At 33.9% G+C, this 23,123-nt stretch overlaps 1 protein-coding gene across 1 annotated transcript; it reads left to right on the top strand.

Moving 5' to 3' along the window:
- Positions 1-266: 266 nt before the first annotated feature.
- On the top strand, positions 267-22,765 carry LOC128550937 (SPRY domain-containing protein 3-like). The gene is made up of 4 exons (XM_053531044.1): positions 267-452; positions 5,922-6,026; positions 16,005-16,056; positions 22,654-22,765. The coding sequence occupies exons 1-4, from the start codon at positions 313-315 to the stop codon at positions 22,762-22,764; spliced, it is 408 nt and encodes a 135-aa protein (XP_053387019.1). The 5' UTR covers positions 267-312; the 3' UTR covers position 22,765.
- Positions 22,766-23,123: the final 358 nt, after the last annotated feature.

Raw genomic sequence — 23,123 nt, 5'->3', positions numbered from 1 at the left:
TGTTTGTATCATTTAATACAACGAATTTTATCACAGATAAAAAATGAAAGTAGAGTTTTACACATGAAATAAAAAGAAAATTTGTTTGTGTCAGTAAAATATCAATTTTATTTCACTTGTAAGCACCAAAAAAAAATATGTCATTTTCACTCGTGGCTATGCCACTCGTGAAAATATCAGTTTTTGATGCTCACTTGTGAAATAAAATTGATATTTCACTGAAACAAACAAATATCCTCTATTTATTTATATTTGCTTACAATTTTGAAATAGGTTTAAAATAGCAGATATTTACCAGGAAGTTAAGTGAAAATGTTCTATGAAATATCGTTCAAAACACTATATTATGTCTTTATTATTTTAGCTATCGGTATCGTACCAGAGGCTTATCCAGAGAATCTTCGGCTAGGATATGGGAAAAGGTCCATAGGATATCATGCTGACGGTGGCGTGTAAGACATTCATTAAAATTATTGCAAACAATAATAAGTGATACGTACTATTATTTTATGCTACTTCAACTATTATTATTAGTAAATTAATGTAAAGGAAGGAACGCTTTTACTATTTTCTAATTGCTCAGTTATATCTAAAGTAAAAGAGCATTAACATCACAGTTTCAAATGTAATTTAAGGTCAACAAAATACCTATCTGCAAGCGACCAGAATTGTGCTAGGTTGCTTAACTTAAAAACATAAATTATTATGTAATAAATGCTATGACCAATAAAATGTCATTTCATGCATGTTACATCCTTAACAACTACTTTCACCAGGTCCTTTAAAATTTATGTCTTAATTAATTTGTTCCGGTATAAAGAATAGCTATGTTTGCTTTAATATAAGGATTACGGGTCTGTCACATGCTAGTTGCATTGGATACTGTTAAAATATTATATATAGGATCGCACACATTACTTTTGGATTTTACTTTGATGAAAAAATTGAACTGACAAGACCTTCTTACGAATTGACTTAAGTCGTTATTTAAGAAAAAGACGCATGCCATGTAAAGTATACAGATTATATCTAACAAGTAATTAAGCCATCCAGACGATCTCAATTATACTAATTAATTCTGACCGTAGTTTAATGTTTCCAGGAAAGTTAATTGGTTTGTAGGTGCGTGCTGAGGTATCTATATACAGTCAAACGTGACGTAGAAAATGAAAATGGTGTTTTTTGTTGACAGGTGTTCTCACAACTAGCTAAAATTAGCTACTTTTATTTGTTGAACGGGAAGAGAAAATAGTGACCACTGTAAGAAGGATTCATAACAGTGGACTTTATTCGGAGGTGGTAATATGAGGCAATGTAGGTTGGGAGGGAATGTTCGTAAGCGATCTGTCCTCTACGAATTTCAGTATGTGCAAGGCAATATGAAAGTTATTTTGTACTTTTTATCGTTTTGGTACTGACTAATAGATACAGGGACAGGCGGAGGAGAAGACATACAGTTTAAAAAGTAAACAATAGCAAAGATTTTCCTCAAGAGTTCCATCATGAACATGTCAGACGGACAAACTGGTAGAAGCTTAGACAACATAAAACTATGCACCTGGTTTCAATAATGCTTTCTGTCTATGTACAACCTTTCATGAACAGAAAATATGTAAAATTTACTAGTTACCAAAGAATCATTTTGCCATTTTTTTAATATACATATTACAAAAACAGCAAGAAAGTTTTGACGTTGCAACAACATATAAGAACGTGTATAACCCCCTTATAGTTCTTTTCACCGTCTAAGTTTAATGAAGCCACCTACAGATTGTTCAGTTTAACACAGGATGTACACGTTTCGGATGAACATTACACGGATGGACAGATAAAAAATCTATAGTCTCTAAGCTTTCAACCGGAAAATGTTTAAGTGACACTTATTACGTCATGCATATCAGATATGTTTAAACAAGTGTACCATCGTCGTTGTATTCATATTTGTCTCATTGTATATATTATTATTATTATTATTATTACTAAATCAAGTATGTTTCTAAACAGTTTATTTTTCATATATTGTTTTATAGAGATACATTTTAACATTGTTGTTTAACCTGCAAACGGGTATATATTATTATTATTATTATTATTACTAAATCAAGTATGTTTCTAAACAGTTTATTTTTCATATATTGTTTTATAAAGATACATTTTAACATTGTTGTTTAACCTGCAAACGGGAAACCAAGGTATAAATTACGTATGACTGGTACTGATTAGACGCCGAACTATGTTACATAACTTCTTTTATCATTTTGTTTTAGTTAATGTGTTTATGTGTGTATGTATGTGTGTGTTTGAGGGGGGGGGGGGGGGGGGGGGGGCTGCAACTGACTATTTTAGGGAAATTTTAGCTCCTTATAACAATATTTGATCACTCTTGTTTTTGTTAGATTTAATGCTTGTGCTGCGGCTTATGGCGTAATGAAGTACCCGTATTGAAGCTTCACTATTGCACTGCCAACAATTAAGGTTGTGTTCTTATCTTAAAATAATAAAACTGATAATATCCAGAATGCATATTTTGTCCTTAAGAAATACATTTCATAACTGAACATTTTATGTAGAGATGGTACCTAAAAATCAAATTCACCTTTACAGATGTTTGTCAGAGTGAAATGATAGCTAAGTGCACCAATTTATTAAATATATTGATGGTTTTCCTCCTCTCTGTGTAAAAATAGAAATATTTGATATTTAAAAAGTGGCTTTCTCAAAATATCTGAAGCAAAATCGACAATTCTTTTAATGACCGTTTTTCAATAATTTTAGGATTTCCCTAATTATAGTCTATATCAAACGTCTCCACAGCTATATAAAGTCAATAGAGTATAGTGTAAAATAGCGAAAACTGGAAACTTCACAGGTCGCTCAACACGACAAAAACGAAAATGTTGCAGGCTCGGTTTGTTTGAGCCTGTTCATGGACGGTAGTGGAAATGCATGCTACCGTTCACGCCCTCTAGCCCCGGATTGAGCAGAACTCAACATTTACACATGCTAAAAGTACAAAAAGCAATTTAGAGACATCAAGTTTAGTCTACTTTCAACACTTCGAAAAGCCTATACTGAACTTCCTTTTGTCTTTTAATAAGTCAAAATCCAAGACTAGTCAGGAGTCTAAAACTCAAAAAAAATCTGAGTGAAAGAGAATGACATGCTGTTTATCATAAGCTTACCAAAACCATAACAAAATTTTACCAGAAAGAAGTTATTAAAGATTTTATAATATAAACAAACCGCTACACCATTTTACCATCACTATTTTACGCTTATGAGTGCACTCAATTCAGTTGTTAATTGTTGATATAATTGTTAATGAGAGGCCCTAACAAAAAAACTTTTCAACAGATTAAATTTTAAATCAATGTTGATATCTGAAGTTACCCGCTTACTTTGTTTACAACAATAAATAAAGCACCTTATAGTTTGTTTAAGTTAGTTGACCTGTAACGAAAACCATCAAATAAAGTAATCTCTATATGTTTTTTTCAGCATTTATTCGTTTTTCATGGAAAGCAATGATCGTGACAGTTCTATCCAGAGAATGTTGAATTGCTAAAAATACATTGCAGAAAGTCATTACCTATCAGCTACCTTAAAATGTTTTAATTACAATCACTACTTTAAAATGTTATAATTTCATTTGATGACAATGGCTTTGTTTTACATTATTTCAGCATAGTACTCTTGAACAGTAAGAGAAATGCTTCGAAATGGCTAAAGCATAAGAAACACTTTCAAAATGTTTAATTGAAATAATAAATACAACCAGACTAGCTACGTTGTTACATAAACGTGATACCAATTTAACTCTTTTTTTTTAATTTCTCATTGTTGGAAATATGCATTTTACATTTTAATATATAAATTTTGTGTAAATCAATATATTATCATTGAGAACGTTAAATAACTTTGGCTAAAAGATCAAAACTTAATAACGTTTCTTATTAATGTCGTAAAATTTCTTTAAAGGAATTTATACATTATTTTACTTTATTTTCATGCACAACTAAACTTTCTATCAGGGCCTCACTACAACTTGTAAAATAACTGTCAGTGTAGCCATGAGAAAAATGTGCATGCTGTTTATTGAATACAAAGAGATTAAAATAAATGTAGGTCATAATTTGTCTGCCTGATCAGTTGTTGGTAAAATGACCTATTTGATTTTTCTTTCACTTCTGACCAATGTTTTATGTTGGGTTTAGTTTATTGGTCAATTCAGAGTTGTTCCCCTTACATTTTTTGGGTAGGTACCATCCCTATTTTATGAAAAAAATGATAGTAATCTATAGTAATATGCATACGTCTCTAATGGAAAATATATCTATCATAAGATCATATAACAAAACTATGATTACGTATGCCCCACATATTGCGACATCCTCTAAATAGCTAAATTTGTATTAAGAAGGGACCATAATTCTAGAAATTATCTCCACAGAAAAAAGTCCATTATTCATTGTCATCCTCACATGAAGTTCCTTCATCTGCAAAACTTACTTGTAAGTTTGTACTTTCAATAGTGTTTAAGGAGTTGGATACACACAATTTGTATTTATGCACCGGTGAATATAGTCTCAGAAACAACTCCTTTCTTTATGGTCATTTGCACATTAAGCTTGTTCAACTGTGAAAGTTTGAAGCAAATCGGGCTAATAATGTTAGAGGAGGAGGACACATAATGATTTTCTCTATATTCTATATAGTCAAACTATCAATGAGCCATAACTGCGGTAAAGATAGTCACAGCAAAAAGTCCTTCCTTTATGGTCATCTGCGTATCAAGGTTGTTTATCTGTAAAAATTTGAAACAAATCAGTATAATATTGTTGAAGGAGTTGGACATACAATATTTCTAGACGTACTACGGACGTACGTACGGACAACATCAACGCTATATGCCCCCCCCCCCCCCCCCCCACATAAATGTGTGGGCATAACAATAGCAAACACGCTTTGATTAAGATTGCTTAAAAGCGATAATGTAGAGGACAATTCCCATCATGCCCAAAGTACTTGAGCTACCCGCTGAAGTCCATTCTTTGTTCTCATAGCTCCACTTTCGTAACTCCTTTAGGGCTAGATCCCTAGCAAAATAACTGAAATACGTTATGCACTTGTAAAACAACGACAGGACATTTGGACTTGTGTCCAGTCGCTGCATTTTCACATTGGATTCCTTACTTTAAATGTAAAATGTTCAAAGAAATAGTAATGAAAAAGCGACGCCAGACTAAAAATGTCTTCTTACCTTTCTTCATACGTGCTCGCATTCTATTCTATGATTATGAAAGAGGTATGCAATTTCATTACAATAATGTGATAAATCTAATTAATCAATTAAGTATTATATTTTATTATAACGCTTGTGAACTTTAGAGATAGGCTGACTTTTACTTAAAAAAATTGTTACAGCCCGAAATTAATTAATTTAAACTTGTCCCAATGAGACGTGGCGAATACAGTTTGATTTCTTACGTCGTTTTTCATCGGTATACCAGTTCTAAGAATGTGATATGTGCACTTGAAAAATGTACTTGTCCCTAAATATGTCAAAGAAAGATCAGTGCGATCAAAACCTGTCAATCTATTAATTGAAATTGTTGACAATGAATATATATGTGTATGGGTAAGCAGAGAGGCGTACAAATTTAAAATTAGACAGGACAAACAGCCGCCAAAATTAAAATGACCGTATGTCTAATCAGAATATAATTATACGTATTGTTCGTATTTATATGACGTCGTTTTCACATTTCACGATGTATACTTTTACTCTCGATATCTTGATCAATACTGTCTAACCAAAAAATCACCACTATTTTATCCCGCCCATGTCGAGTTCGAACAGCCATCTTCAGAACTGAAAGCGGGGCGGTATTCTTTATAAGAGGTATTGATTCTCTTTTCAGGTTGTATCATGGAAATAAATCTGGGGAGAAGGTTGGACCTAAATGCAATGTAGGTGACCGGATAGGTTGCGGAATCTCATTCCAGAGGGCTGGGGGGATGTGGGGGTATGTACAGTTATAATTTGGACATTCATAAGATAATTTGATTATCCATTTGTTTGGTAGGAAAATGTCGTTTAATTAGGAAATATATATTAAGTACTTAAACAAGAATAGTTTACATGACTGGTGTTACATAACTAATAACATTCGAAAAATAGATCCCTCGGAAGCACCGAGAACAACGCAAACAGTGAAAATTGCAGACTCGGCTTGATTGAGTCTGTTCATGAGCAGTAATGGAAAATGCAGCACTGCCCACGCCCCCTAGCATCGGCTTAAGCAGTATTCAATTTTCAAATCTGAATGAGTTGAAATCAATGATCCCGAAGGACCAGAAAATATTACAACACTAACAAGAAGTCGGGGCGACTTCATACGGCCGTCACACAGCACTTAACACCCGCTGTTGTGAAGTAAATAAAATCTGAAAAATAGATCATTCGGAAGCACCGAGAACAAGGTAAACAGTGAAAATTGCAGACTCTTTTTGATTGGGTCTGTTCATAAGCAGTAATGGAAAATGCAACATTGCCCACGCCCCCTAGCACCGGCTTAACTGAGATGAGGTTCACAGCTGTTTGTAAAAATATGCAAAATGACATTAATTTTCTTCAAAAATTGTGCAAAAAGATAAAACAGCAGTTGAAAATCTTACAGATATATATACTGTACTTACACACTAGTCTGTCTTGTATGCATATTTAAGTTTAAAACACAAAAACACTTTCAACAGTTGTCAACTATATGTTTCAGTTATACATGAGCATAATAACAAACTAAGCACGTTTACGCTACCTCAGTATGCTCTCAATAACAAACTAAGCACGTTTACGCTACCTCGGAAACAACAACCGTATAGTATCACCCTGGAAAAATATGTCGTCATCGTGTCAACAGGGCATGACCAAGTATTTGTCCTCGAACAGTATCATTGCCACGAATATATATCGGAACTATATGTGTTTAAAAGGCAAAGCATTTAAACGGAAATCGTCCAAGTTTCAAATGAAGCATTAATTTTGCTATTTATTATTTTTCTAGATTAAGGAATTATTTCTGATTATATATTGAATAAATTATCTTGTTGTATGTGTATGTATCAGGTTATTCTACGGTGATTTTCAAACCCCTAACACATACACATTTAATGCAAAATGAAATTGAATGGCAAGTGCGTTGAATCTCATAAGAGTAACTGCTGTATACTTGCGCGTACATTTCTCACTTTAGTTTTAGGTAGACAAAGAAGGCAGGGGAGGTAATAAAAAGACAATTATCATCCTGATTCACACCACACTCGTTCCAAACCTAGTATTTTCGTAAACATGTGTCTTTAGGATATATATTAAAACCTTTAAACTTTTCACTTTTAAAGTATACACCGATCAAATTTTTGAATTAAATAACAAGAAAAATTTAGCATAAATCAAATGAATTATTTTACTTCATGACAAACCTATTTTACACAGCTTTTGGTTAATTAATTCACTATAGGATAAACCCGCTTAAAGTCCTAAGCAGCTATGACTTTGACCTTTACACTACTGATTGCAAATATACGAGTCATCTACTTACCTGGGACAACCATCCTATAAAGATGGACATTAATATGCTGACGTGTTCTCCAGTTCTCGATGGGCACGATGTTTAATCTAGATACTTCGTCTTTTGACCCAATGCCCCAAAAGCAATAACGTTCCTGTTAGTCTTATTCTAACAACACGCAAACATCCTTTGCCGTTTTATCGCTGACGGCCGAAACATTCTCTTGATATTGATCGGACAGCAAATTATCTACCTATAAACCTACCGTTTTTAGTTTCAATGTTACACTGTTACATTGACCTGCTACTGACGCACAACTGTCTACGTGCTGTTATGACTTTTGACGGCCGTAGGCCAATGCATATCCCAGTTATAAGTAGAAAACTAATTTCTGTTTTGTGGTGAATGTGACTCTAATGTTTGACCTACTGATACCAAAAAAGCAATTGCGATCGTCTATTGACCTTAGACAATCATCCTATGTAGTTAGACAATCATAGGTAGAAGTAATTTTCCAAATTTTGACTTGAAACAACTTTTAGTCTGCAGATAACTGTGACATTAATGTTAATCTATTAGCCTTCAGAAAAATAGGGATTATCTACTGACCATATGTTACCATCAACTATTGTTTGCATGCTGTAGGCTCAAGCGTCCTCATGTTAGTGAATAGAAACAATTTTCAGTTTCAGGATCACTGTGACTTGTCCACTAAAATAGGGTCATCCACTGATCATATACAATCAACAGATGATATACCGAGACCAACGCTTTCTCGAAATATTAATTTGAAATCGTTTTCTGTATTTCTGTCATTTTGACACAGACCTCTGACCTTCTCACCCTAAAGCAATAGGAGTCTTCTAATGGCCTATGACAATCATACCTTGCCTTCTCCAACTGACCTTGAAACTGTTTGCAGTATAGAGGTCACTCTGACCTTGCTCTTTGATCTACTGACCCTTAAAATTACAGAAGTTAGCTTCCGTCCACAAACAAACATCTTATGGAGTTTGATTACAGTAGGCCTAACCAGTTTTGAGTAATTGATCAGAAAGCAAATGATCTACCAATGAACCATCCAACTGACAAACTGAGCGCCCGTCATAATTTAGGAGAAGCAAATAAGTAAAACAGGCAGTGGCTTTGACATTTACCTATCTTTTTATACCACTGAATATTCTATGATCAAATAAAATTCATGTTAAATCATTATTATTGTAGTAAGGATTAACGAATACATACAACGAACTGCCATTCCGGTAACCTCTGTAACTAGAGTCGATGCGTATGTTGTCCATGATAAGTCCATGAAAAGACAGTGTGTCTACATTCATCCATCCTCAAGTTCTGAATCATGTGTATAAGCTATCACTCGCGCAGAAAAAAAAGCAAATCCTTGTGTAGAATTCAGGAAATCTTGTTAGAATTACTGGCAGACGTTATTTAATCGGAACACGTCGTTAAAGATAATCAGATTATCAGGATCAAAAGCTTAGGTCAGTTATTGTGAATAAAGATCAATGAATTTCCTATTATAAAGACGTTAAAACGCTGTTTGGAGTGGACAGCTTGCAAATTGTCTGCCTTCACAAGTAGGTAGAATTATCTTGATGAATAGTTGAGGCCACAGGCGCTTATATAAAAACGTAGCATTGTTCATAAATGAAAAAGCAGATGTTTTTGAAGAAGTTTGCAACCTAAATGGTTATAGGAGAAAGAAATATTTATTTAAAACGGTGGTCTTAATAGAGAGGCTGTTTGAATGCATGTTTCTACTATAAAAGGTATGCCGATCAAAACGCGTATTGTTGACGCAAGAGATACTTTGTCTAGCAGTCGTCGAAAATGTTTACGTTTCATCCGTGCTGGGTGTAAAGTTATTATTTAAGCAGTATTGCTGTAATCTATAGCCCCTTTATCGAACAATTTCTATTATCACAATTACGTTGAGTTAATGGTCTGTGGGCCGAGGCCAAAAAGTTTGAAAGTCGTAACTCAGAAATTAGGCAAAGGTTGAGTTATACCATTACGTTATACCATTATTCAGGAAACTTTTAAGAGTGGATATATATATTTATATATTTCTTATAATAAATCCTATCTTTAATGCCTGAAATAATCAGTAACTTACTTTGGTTGTCAAAATAATGCTACGCTATGTATTATATACCGAATAAAATGTAAAATGTAGGGGTTGATGTACCCCGACCACCACATTAGTACATATACTTACGCGGGAAATCTCCTTTATAAAGGAACAGAACCCTCATGTTTACAATAAAGAAAACAAAATGAATGAATAATTAACTAAATTATCAAATACCTTTTCACGTAAATGTCAGATTGACAAACCTATGATTCGTTGTTCATTTCTGGATGATTTGCACACTGACAGATCTATTCTTTGCTAGTGGAGTAGAAATGATGAAAAAATTACAAAAGTTGATATGACCGCAATATTTTCGCTATGGGGAACATCAAAAGGGAAGCAGATCGAGCAATACCAGTCTTTATTCAAGATGACAGCTATTTCAAATTAATCCGAAATTATTATACATATAAGTTAATGCCACCAAAGTTTTCGTATTTTGATGACTTTAATTATCTTCTTTGCTAGCTTAGATCTTTTTTAGTACTATAATGTACGTAGTAAATAAATCGCCCAAAATTTAAGTTTGTTAAACTACCAACAAAATAGGTTATTTAGTTACACAGACTATTCAAATCAAGATGGCTACCATTTTCCAAATTTCCAAAATAACTGCCTTAAATTCGATCAAACATGTACATATGAAAGAGATATAGCTCTTCAAAAATCAAAGCTATAACAGAATTCACCTAATATTGATTTTAAATTAAACATGTTACAGAGGGTTTAACCGCTCACAAAATGACCACCTGAAATCGGTTACACATCGGTCTTATAAAGAAACTGTCCTATCATTTTCAAAATGGCCGCCAGAAATAACTTTGCAAACATATATATGGATAAGATCTAAGTAATCATTGCTGTAATAGAAGTCATCTGATTGTGTTGAAACAATTGCAATTGAAAACTTCGTTACCAATATGAGCTACTTCTCTTGTTTTAATCACGATGACGCCTTTTTCAAAATGTATACCGTAAAAGACGTTACAATGAATTTCTTTAAAAACTAAACATGTTACTCTCAATTTTCATTCAAAGGATTTTGAATGTAACGACAATGTCATATTTATTTGTATCAGAATGGCTGTCTGATAGATGTTACATATACAGTGTATCCTAGTAAAATAACGAGAAATGGAGAATCGAACATCTTTCTTTTAAAAGTCAAGTGAAAAAGATCATTGTACAAACAGGTATGTTTTTTTAAACATTTGAAAAGATTTATAAAGTTTATGTTAAAATGCAAATTGCATTTTTCTGTCACAATTCAGCTGAATATTTACGACCTCTTTTTAAAGTACAAAGCCCTATCTGATTACACAAACAGAAATGAGCATATACAGTTCTAAATCTATCACAGCAATTTATTATACATATATTTTGATGTCTTGAACGTTTTATCTGTTTTGTTTGAAATAGAAATTTTCAGATATTTCGCAATGCCAAATTCCTTCAATACCCTTCAGCAAAAAACTTTCAATGCGTATGCCTCTGAAATAGTACCAAACTATTTTGAATAGATCTACAGTCATGCATTTTGCTTTACATAATGAACAGGTAGTACAGAGCTTCACAGCTATAAATTGAGCCCTGGAATAAAGAAGTCGTGTTGTTTGATCGTAATACTAACTGGTATTATTGTAATTAATATTTAAAGTAACGTAAGTTTCAATCCATTTTAGGATGTAGCTTAATAATATTACTACGGAATAAAGCACTTAACTAAAGAGTTTTTACAAATATTTCATGAAGACATCAATATACCTGACTGGCGTGTTCCAAACAAATGGTGCAGACTCTGTAAGTATGTACAAATGCAACTATGCATGTATGATGAATTTATTCTGATACTGATACCAAAAAGTGACTTCTCTCAACCTCTCACATCAAATTTTAGAGTACATTTCTGTCATATGATGTACATTGATGTTATAATGTGTCCTCTTGTGTAGTTCTGAAACATACGTTACCGAATTTAGATAAAGGTAGTTACTAGACTTAATGTTTTAAACACAGTTCCATACGGAGATAATCTATATGTAACAGTTGAAATACATCATCTCTTTAATGAACTAGTTTATTTGTATTTGTTAATAGTTTTAAAAGTAGAATATTGAATTTTAGCAAGAACTCAGAATTGACAACAAAGATACCGCAACCACAATATGAACAAGGAGTCTCATTTGTGTTTTCGTTATGGAAATGTAACATGATTGCGGAGTTCAGTAAGGTGGGTCCTCACTCGGGGCGTTGAAGTTTTCATGTGAGGAAGCCATCCAGCTGGCTTCCGGAAGGTCGGTGGTTCTACCAAGGTGCCCGCTCGTGATGAAATAATGCACGGAGAGCACATAGGGTCTTCCTCCACCATCAAAGCCGGAAAGTTGCCATATCACCTTTAATTGTGTCGGTGCGACGTTAAACCCAACAAATGTACTGTATATGTATGATGTTCTATAAGTTCAAAATGTGCCATGTTTATTTGCATCAGGAATTACATCAGCAACTTTGAACACATAATGCATATAAACTGATAATTTCAGTAATGAATACACCCTTACCTTCCATAAATATCAAAACAACGCATTGAAAATATAAAAACCACCAAAGTCCATCGAAACCAAACAACTATCCTAGCTTTAATGTTACCTAATATTCTGTGTAATCTTGGTAACGTATGTTTTATCAGGTATGTTTCATTTCATCTTTATAATGCTGTAAAAATTGACTGAGTAGGTGCTTTGCCAATAAGCATGATTGCTGTATTAGCCTGGAATAATAATGTATGAAATATGAAATTGAATAGTGACCTTTAAAACCTAGGTAACGTATATTTGATCCTTAGATACCCTCATGTTCTGTATTTCTTTTGAATGAAAGTAAAAAATATTCAGACTGCGCACATACTGTAACAAAGTCTACTGTTAATTATCAATATGCTATCTATGTTTGAAGCAGAAGCCATAAAATTGCTAATCTATTCTATCTTTACAGTGATGCTGAAAGAGTACTGTAGTTTGTCGGCATCCTATAACTGAGGATAGTAACAGGGTCAAACAAAATTATAACGGACATGTGTGCATGATCTGTAAACATGGTTTATTCAAATTAAAAGCATACAAAATGCAATTGTTGGAGTGTTTTCAATATTGCTAATTCTCCATGGTGGAAAATTTGAGTGGCGACTGTTACGTATGTTACATTTTAAAGTATCTTTATCAACAAAAATTCAAAATGATACAAGAAGGCTTACTTTGACATTTTAAATAGACGGACAATTGTGTACCCCAAACCTTTCTGAATAAAACACAAATAGGCTCGATTTATTGAGAAACGGCATGTGATTTATAAGTATTACATTTGTATGCACGTTGTCTATAACCTAAACTGATTGCAAAGTATTATATTTTCTCATGAAAATATATAAAATTGTGAATCTTAACACAATTTTTTGATGATGTATTTTTATGAGTTATTAAAAATGGCGAAAATGTATCTCGGGTGTATGGGTTTTATTAGTCTTCAAATCAGACTTGGTGTCCTATAACGTTACGCCTCGCGGTTCAATGGCGTCGGGGTAATCAAGTAAACAAATTTCTGTATATTAGGGTCCCGCTTAAGCCGGTGCAAAGGAGCGCTTTTATTTTCATCTCAAGAACAGACAGAGACAAACAGAGTCTACAATGTGTTTGCTCCGTTGCGATCTATTCTGATATCGGAACTAGTAATAATTTCTTGAAAGTAAAAAGTCAACAAAATGTATAGCTTTCACTCTATTACGGATAGTGCAGACATAGAAGTAGACACAGTATTCTGTCAAATATATATTATTTGACTCATTTTATCCAATGCACGTAAAACACTATGTTTGACGTTACACCTATTAAAGAAAGGACTTCAGACACTTTCTATATGAATTTGCCTACTCAAAGAGTGAAATATAAACCACTGGGTAATAAGTATTCAATTATATATGCCATCAAAATACATATTTCAGATTATTTCTTAAAGTCAGTCAAATATTTGCTCTGTGCACAGCAGTTAATCTGATCCTGACTATAGTCTACCTAACAGAAATAACGCTTGGCATTGTTATGCCTGTGATGCATAGGTCAAGAACAGTAGCTTCATGGCAGGTCATATCAGGTACGGTTTCACATTCAGTGTGATGCCACAAAATTATGTGTCAAGTCGCTTTCAATGCAGATGGCATATATAAATTCCGCTAGACGCGAAAACGAACTGAAAGGTCCAGCCGAGTTTCAGGTGGATTTTTATGCAGCGACCTACTTCTACTTTAACCCTACAAAAGAAGACACATTTCGAATGTGTTTTGCTAACAACTTCAGCCCTGATTAGACAACATTATCTTAAGACTGGTTGTTATCAGACTTATCCCGATTTAACTTTTTCCGATACCGCTTCCTTTGGCAAGCCCCACAAGGAACTGTCATTTCGGATACATTTTTATTACATGTTCAAGTCAAATGAGCCGTGCCATTAGAAAACCAACATAGTGGCTTGGCGACCAGCATGGATCCAGACCAGCTTGCGCATCGGCGCAGTCTGGTCAGGATCCAAGCTGTTCGCTTTCAAAGCCTATTGGAATTAGACCAACCGGTAGCGAACAGCATGGATCCTGACTCGTCTGCGCAGAGGCGCAGGCTGGTCTGGATCCATGCTGGTCGCAATTGCACTATGTTGGTTTTTTCATGGCGCGGCTCAAATGTTATCTGTGCCACTGGTACTTATCCCAAGCAAGAACCAACCCCACGGCCTTGATAAGATGACTGCCTTTCTTTAGTATTAATGTTATACAGCACACAAATATCTGCCATCACTTATAACAGAATTATACAGACATGTACATGTACTTAAATAACTACCTGAACCACTGTTATAAAACTGACCGGTCACTTATACATGTATACTTATTCACACATGTAATGAACCAATAACTTTACATTACGAACAGTGTATAGATAAATCAAGTACAGGTTGTTTGCAAAAATATCGTTCTATTTTTGATTTATTTATAGTATTTTAATCTTGTAATGTTATTTTGTTCTTAAATAAACAGATTTTGTCACTTTATTCGACTGGAATTCATATATTTAAAACTTCCGTAAAGTGATGACACTGTATTTTTACGGAAATCAAACATTTAATTTTTTCAAGAAAATATACCCTGGCCTAGATAAAATAAGAAAAACGTCTTGATAGGAACAGATACAACCCAGTTTTTGCTGTAATAAGTTAACTTACACATTGGTTTATCATTGACTCGAAACAATTTTGGTATTGTTTAAATACTTAATGAGAATTTTGCCTTCAAAATGTAGGCTAGAAGCATATTATAGTGTCCGAAGTCCTTAGTTACTAAGACTGTTATTTCGTCTGTTTATATGTATATTTTGTTATAATTTGTAAATGTATGAGGAATAATGGTAAAAAAAAATAACTGTAACTTTCAGGTTTAGCATATTTATTCTGAAGCATCTTTTTATAAGGCTTAGACATTAACAAATGACTTAAATATATGTTTCAGTTCGTACGAGGATTTTGTTGTGTTTAAAAGAATAGGAATATTGATATATTTATATTCTATGTACGAGGAATACAAATATATAGAGGAAATTGGTTTGTTTTGAGTGAATATGGTATATATCTCACTGAGAAGTGAGAAAATTTCAAATATTTTCCCGAGCGCGTAGCGCGAGTGAAAATGTGAAAATTTTCTCACTTCGAGGTGAGATATATTCCATATTCACGAAATACAAACAAATTTTCTTTTTATTTTATGCTCAGTTACGTTGAGAAATGCATTTTGCAACTGTTTTAATCTCAGCGCGGGAAACAGACGCCCGTAAACAGACATGACGTCAGACGTGCTGTGACGTTATAAAGACGCATGCAATATAAAGTTCCATTTTGTTTTATATTTTGCTGCATAACGGTATGGAATTCTCTTTAAGTAAAATAATTTGAATCGAGAAATATATTATAAAGAACAAAGTGCGACTATTATTTTCATCCTGTTTTAAGCAAATAATTTAAAATTCATACAGAATGTATGAGGGGACGGAGCTCATATCTCTCACAGTGTGAAAATATAGATTTCATATTTTCACAGTGTGAGCGATGAGATATGAAAATATTTAACTGATAGAATACAGTTAGCATAAAATAAATAAAGTTAAACTGTGTCTTTCAAATGTGTTATATTTGTACCGAATCATTCATTTCTTTCTTAAGGCATTAACAAACCATTAAAATGTATGTTTCAGGTTGTTTAGCCTATATGATTATTTTGCTGTATTCACAAGAAACGGAAGAATGGTAAGAATCTGCTACGATGTGAAACTCATTAAGTTATTCTAACTTCCATGTAGCTATACATTATTCAAGCTTACAAATAGTTATACATTATTCATCTGATATTATTTTAATGTTTCCAAAACTTGATGATCTGCAAATCATCACAGTGTCTGTTTTTAGCTCACCTGTCACAAAGTGACAAGGTGAGCTTTTGTGATCGCGCAGCGTCGGTCGTCCGTCGTCCTTGCGTGCGTGCGTGCGTCTGTGCGTAAACTTTTGCTTGTGACCACTCTAGAGGTCACATTTTTCATGGGGTCTTTACGAAAATTAGTCAAAATGTTCATCTTGACGATATCTAGGTCAAGTTCGAAACTGGGTCACCTGCGGTCAAAAACTAGGTCAAACTTGTGACCTCTCTAGAGGCCAAATTTTTCATAAGATCTTCATGAAAATTGGTCAGAATGTTCATCTTGATGATATCTAGGTTAATTTCGAAACTGGGTCACGTGCCTTCAAAAACTAGGTCAGCAGGTAAAATAATAGAAAAACCTTGTGACCTCTCTAAAGGCCATATTTTTCATGGGATCTGTATGAAAGTTTGTCTGGGTGTTTATCTTGATGATATCTAGGTAAAATTTGAAACTGAGCCAGGTAAACTAGGTCAGTAGTTCTAAAAATAGAAAAACATTGTGACCTTTCTAGAGGCCATACTTTTGAATGGATCTTCATGAAAATTTGTCAGAATGTTCAACTTGATAATATCTAGGTCAAGTTTGAAACTGGGTCACGTGCCTTCAAAAACTAGGTCAGTAGGTCAAATAATAATAAAACCTTGTGACCTCTCTAAAGGTAATATTTTTCATGGGATCTGTATGAACGTTGGTCTGAATGTTTATCTTGATAATGTCTAGGTCGGCTTCGAAACTGGGTCATATGCGGTCAAAAACTAGGTCAATAGGTCTAAAAATAGAAAAACCTTGTGACCTCTCTAGAGGCCATACTTTTGAATGGATCTTCATAAAAATTAATCAGAATGTTTATCTTGATGATATCTAGGTTAATTTCGAAACTGAGTCACTTGCCATCAAAAACTAGGTCAGTAGGTCAAATAATAGAAAAACCTTGTGACCTCTCTAGAGGCCATACTTTTCATGGGATCTGTATGAAAAATGGTCAGAGTGTTTATCTTGATGATATATAGCTCAAGTTTGAAACTGAGTCAACTGCGGTCAAAAACTAGGTCAGTAGGTCTTAAAATAGAAAAACCTTGTGACCTTTCTAGAGGCCATACCTTTAAATGGATCTTCATGAAAATTGGTCAGAATGTTCACCTTGATGATATCTAGGTCAAAGTTGAAACTGGGTCACGTGCCGTCATAAACTAGGCCAGTAGGTCAAATAATATAAAAACCTTGTGACCTCTCTAGAGGCCATACTTTTCATGGGATCTGTATGAAAGTTGGTCTGAATGTTCATATTGATGATATCTAGGTCAGGTTTGAATGTACTATCGGGATAGAATGATTCATTTTAAAGCTTTGTTTGTTTGTTTGTTTGATTTGGGTTTAACGCCGTTCTTCAACAATATTTCGGTTATGTAACGGCGGGCATTTAACATAAACAATGTCCCTTGATTCTGTACAAGTACAAAGCTGTTCTCCACAAGTAGAATGAATCAGAGGTGGATGACAAACTCACGACCCCGCGATCCGTAGATCGGCGCTCTCGCTATTGACCTAAGCGGTGGCTCTTTAAACCTTTGAAAGCTATTTTAACTGTACATGCATGATTTAGGTGCTTTGATATTCGTGCCGTTGACGATATAATTGCATTTTCCAAGTTCTAATTTTGTTATTTAAAGAAGTCAACCATTTCAGAAATAGAATAAGTATGCACTATGACAAAAAACACATTGTTTGCTACTGTAGATGTAGGCTAACAATGTTGAAGCAAAGTTCAGGTTGCATGAGTAAGGTGTACACTGCAAATGAAGTCAAGCTGAAATGACGTATGCAGGGGTCAGATTTGTTAGACTCAAATGTAACCAAAAGGGCATACTACATGAATGTGTTAGACAAATCAATAGGTCATAAATGTAACCAACCGGATACATATGTGTCGCTACAGAACTGGGCATATATGTTTCAAAGACTAATCATGTGAGATCTTTTGACAAATGACATGTTGGATAATCATAATATTAATCATTTTGCATTCATGGTTACAATGATATGTCAAATTATTAAAATTATACAACTACTACCAGCATATATCACCGTTTTCAGATATTAGCCTGGTAACATACTAAGTTATTCACAGCTTGTTATGGTTTGAATACTGAAAGGCAAAAGAAAGCAGTGTGTGGCCGTCTTGCATCTTATTTGAGTTTAGATATTAATTATCAAGCATTTTTTGCCGAACGATAAAATGATATTGTCAGATAAAATCCTGAACACGAAGCTCAGGAAGCAACATGGCTTGAGATCAAAAAGTTTATATCTAAAGACAAAAACATTTATTGCTTACATGGAAAAATAAAGAATATATTTGAATTGTAATAATTTCGTAAATTTAAATTCTATTAAACTGTCCGTCAATAACAGAATCATCAAAGAATAAGTACAAACCTGGAAATCAATAAATATGTGAAACAAAATTATGTGTGTTGCATCCTGTATTTTCTTTCAATACCATCTATCAGTATTTTAAGGTTAATTAATTGTATAGTTTTCAATTTATCGTGGTACTAATTGCTCACAAGAAATTATTATTGCTGACTTTTGTATTTCCGCAACACGACCCTCTCAGGAGATAGCACGACAATAAAGATGGTTAAATAGCGTTTGGTAGAGCTGAAAGTACGACAATTAGCGGGGATGGGGAGCTAAAAACTGCGAATTAGCTTGGCGCTGAGCGAAAGATTCAAACGGGAGACGAAAGGTCGATGTAACGAGAGTGCTGTTTAGCATTTATTCGCTATGATATCCTGCCTTTTTTTCTTTAAAATCACATCATTCCTCTACACTGCCCCCCCCCCCCCCTACCCCCTCCCCGGCCTCTTTTTGCTTTGCACACGCCATTTAACTTTGTAAGTCACTCCTACTATGTATTGGGGTTTTCATCTTTCACTATAAAGTTTTGTCATGCGTAGTAAATCTATTTTACAAACTTTTGTACATAATGTCGGAGATGTTTGTCTGACAAGTTACTAGAAGGTATCCTTCATTTATTTATATGAATAGGACAAATGTAAGATGATCAGAATTTGGTGTTGTTTCTTTGATTTGGAAGTGCTTATATAAGATGATCTTCACTTACACTTCATCGATTCAATTTTGTGACTACCTTGAATGATGTAGAAAATCAAATGATATTTACGAAGGGCAGGCATCTAGTGTTCCCTGTTAGGCTTGTTATTCTTTATTGATAACGAAGGGCGGTGTGATCAGTCAGTAACACTTGGGGTCAAAAACATTTCTTTTTCACCATTTGTCAATCTTTTTTTCCTTTCCAATACAGCGCTAGGGCGGGGGTGCATAACATTGCAGTTTTGTGTGACGATATCTGTTTGTATGGAGCGTGTATGCATTACATGGGATATTTGATACAACACAATATTTGAATAATTGCTCACAACTCGAAGTGCCCGATAGTGTCATGTTGTCAAAATAATTTCTAAAGTACGGATTGTAGAAATGTGCCCCGTACCGCAACACTCAGGGCCGTAACCTCGTACATACTGAGATTAAATGTTAAAAGTGTTTACATATAAGTACAATTCAGATGCATTTTATTCAGACCAAATATTTGAAGTGCGAACTTATATATAGGTCTCTCCTATGGTCGTGTGTATATGAGTGTGTTCCGCTGTTTTCTTTTAACTGAATTTCACAAAATCATCCATTTTCATCGGAAAAATGTTGAGAGAAAAAAGACATTATCAAATACCAACAATACCGCTTATTTAATTTCTTGTGCTGATAGTTATATTGAAGAGTGATCAAACTATGAATTTTCTGATAAAGGAGAAAATATATATTGTGAAATCATTATTATTCGTGGGGGGATTAATTTTCGTGGATGTCGTGGTTCAGCTCAACCACGAAATTAAGTCCCAACGAACAAATTATGCCCACGATAATGTAAATTGTACTCAATGTCGCCAAAAAAGACACCATAGCCATCCGATCTGGTCCGTAGTTGTGTGCATGTGGCAGTACATTAATATGCATATGTTTATTTACGACTGTGAAGATTCCATTAAAATCTACATTATCAAAAATATTCTTTTCGCGAAAATGTTATGAAAATTGTTATTTTCCCATAGACTCCCATTATAAAAACTTGCTCGATGTCCTTATTTTTAAAATCAGTCTAGCAAAAAATCAAGCTCACGATTCTATCTTTCTTTTTTTGCTGAATTTTCTAAGTATATTCTGAAGTTTTGAAAAATCATGGTTTAATCAAATTCTACATTGTAGAAAAAAAGGATTTGAACTTGCAGAACTGCCTTAAATTGAAACCTTGTATGAGTCTTCATCATGCTATGAACCGTCGCACCTCCTATTGTTTTGTCTGTCTCCACCCCTTATTTCTAGAGTTATGGCCCCTGGAATAGTCAACAATGCACATTTTTACCTTGCCTGGCTCAGAAAAGTATTTTATATAAATAAATGAGACCTTGCATGAGTCTTAATCATGATATGAATGCTACACCTTCTATTTTTTGCCTGGCTCCACACCCTATTTCCAATGTTATGTCCCCTACTATAGTCAGAAATGCACATTTTCACCCAAATGACGTACCTAGCTCAAAAAGTATTTGATGTAAACTCATGAAAACTTGCAACAGTCTTTATCATGATCTGACCTTGCAAACTTGGCATTCTTCTTGAGACTTTAGCGCTAATTACAGAGATATGGCCCTTGAAATAGCCAAAATAGTGGATTTGTTTTTGTGATGCTAATGAATAAAAAGTATATGGCCTAGAATAACAAATCCTTTATATAAAATGTGTGTTGAGGTTATACCCCCTTAAGACTGCAAACATTTGAATTATTGCCCCATATCTGTGACAAATGTATCAGTAGGACACACACTATACCCTAAACACACATTCTAGTTTCTTATCGGTATAAACACTATAAATAGCTTTTATTCTTCAACTTGGCACACTTCGAATAGCTGCACCACACACCAAGACACATTTTAATGAAGATTTTATTGTAAGACTTTTTCAGGGCTGAATGCAATGTATGGAGTGAAAACAAAAAAATCAGTCACACAAACACGCTGTAAAATCAGCCAAAAATGAGACATAAAAGTGTAATGGTGGTGTATGACTTAAGCTTCCAGGACTAATGTTTTATTGCAAATTATTTAATGACGAAAATTTTACAATAATGAAAAGCATACTACTATCATGTGATTGCAGTAAAAGAAGATATTGACTCTACGGAAAATGGTCTACAGAGCATAACAAACATACACCACCAATTTACGACTGTCATGTTTTCACGTCATTTCCTTACTTCGTGACTGTAAACATGGTAACAATTAAAATGCACCTTGAACTTTGATAAGATTAACTTAGTCACATAATACACTATTGTACGTGTATCTTACTTTAATTGTTTGTTTGCTAGATCCGTTTTTAATTCATTTATTCAACAGTATTTCGTTTCTGCAAGTGTGCTTAGTTAACCGAACAGGTGATCTTGGTTTCTTTATCAGTACTGTCTCGTTCGCCGAGAACTTCTCCATATGAATCAGATTTGGTGGCCGAATACCTTCCGGGGGTTTACTGTCCAACTGTCACAGAGAACAAACGCCTCGGCCACTGATCGAACTCATGAACTCTCGATTCATAACATTGTGCTAACTTAGCGGACTTGCCTGTTTTAACAATTCATGTTTCGTCGCAATGGATTGAATATGTACTATTTTCCATAAATGATATTCTATTCCATGCGGGTCCAATACTTCACTTTCAGTTTCAATCCCAAACTGGCTATATATTTTCAAATACCATCCGTACATGTATTTGTTCAATGCCCAAAGTTTAAAATCTACCGGACTTAAGAGTCTGTGTCATTGAGAAATTATCGTATATTTTCGTTTAGGTCTAACTGACAGTGTAAGGTACCTTTAAAAGGGTTTAAAAAGACATAACTATATGCAACCGTATTTTTCTATTAAATGTAACATTTTCTCTAATATACGGAAATATATTATATATTGAAATATTATTCATTAATACAGTGTAGTACATATTGAGCGCATTATTAATAAGTTGTTCTATAACTGATATTCTATATTGTATACAAAACGAAGATAAATGTTCCTATTTGCTGTAGTTATCATAAACACATTTCATTACAATCATCTACAGTCGATTCATATGGAATTTACGTCACAATATCTTTCCGGAGATAAATTTTAGATGAATATTTTGATATGTAATCATACGGGCTTAAAGTGCAAACGGTAATAATATAAAACTTATCTTTGATATGTTATATAAATTGAGTCTACTCTATTAAGGATGAGTGAATGCTTTTAACAATTAGAATTTATTGGATATTTTGTGTTGAACGCTGCATTTTCATATTTTCAAGATTGGACAAAAAGTTATATGTACAGTATCTTCACGATTCCTTGCTGTTGGAATGCATTCAGCTGGAGAAAAAGTCAAAGTTATACTTGATGCAAAGATGCCAGGGATGTGAACGAAGTGGCAACTGCCTACGGAGTTTCAGAAAAAAATAGACACAAGAATAAGCATAGACATTTATATACAACCATTATCTAGGTTACGATTATATTAACATGATGTCCAGTGTATGTACATAATAACACGTCTTTAGTGCTACTGTGTTTAACTATGCATTTGAACTTAGTTTCTTGATGCTTGTAAATATGCTAGTTTACTTCTAAAAGAAAAGTCAGGCATAAAGTTATTGATATTACACGTATATACTTCCGGTTTTCTCTAATTTGACTAACTTGCATCAAACCCTGGCTTATGCTTCAGTTTTTGAATTTTTTATGTTTCCTATGTAAGTTCGGTTTTATCCATAATAATTTG

Source organism: Mercenaria mercenaria, chromosome 19, assembly GCF_021730395.1.
Source record: "Mercenaria mercenaria strain notata chromosome 19, MADL_Memer_1, whole genome shotgun sequence".
In the NCBI taxonomy this organism is placed as follows: domain Eukaryota; kingdom Metazoa; phylum Mollusca; class Bivalvia; order Venerida; family Veneridae; genus Mercenaria; species Mercenaria mercenaria.
The sequence above is the reverse complement of the archived record's forward strand: the minus strand, read 5'-3'. Positions and strand labels throughout refer to the sequence as shown.

What these genes read in the sequence shown, in the direction of transcription:
- LOC128550937 (XM_053531044.1), top strand. Translation starts at nt 313, where the DNA reads ATGTTCTATGAAATATCGTTCAAAACACTATATTATGTCTTTATTATT. An exon ending in AGGGCTGGGGGGATGTGGGG is followed by an intron (nt 6,027 to 16,004) that starts GTATGTACAGTT and finishes TGTATGTTTCAG; the next exon opens with GTTGTTTAGCCTATATGATT. An exon ending in TCACAAGAAACGGAAGAATG is followed by an intron (nt 16,057 to 22,653) that starts GTAAGAATCTGC and finishes CATATTTTCAAG; the next exon opens with ATTGGACAAAAAGTTATATG.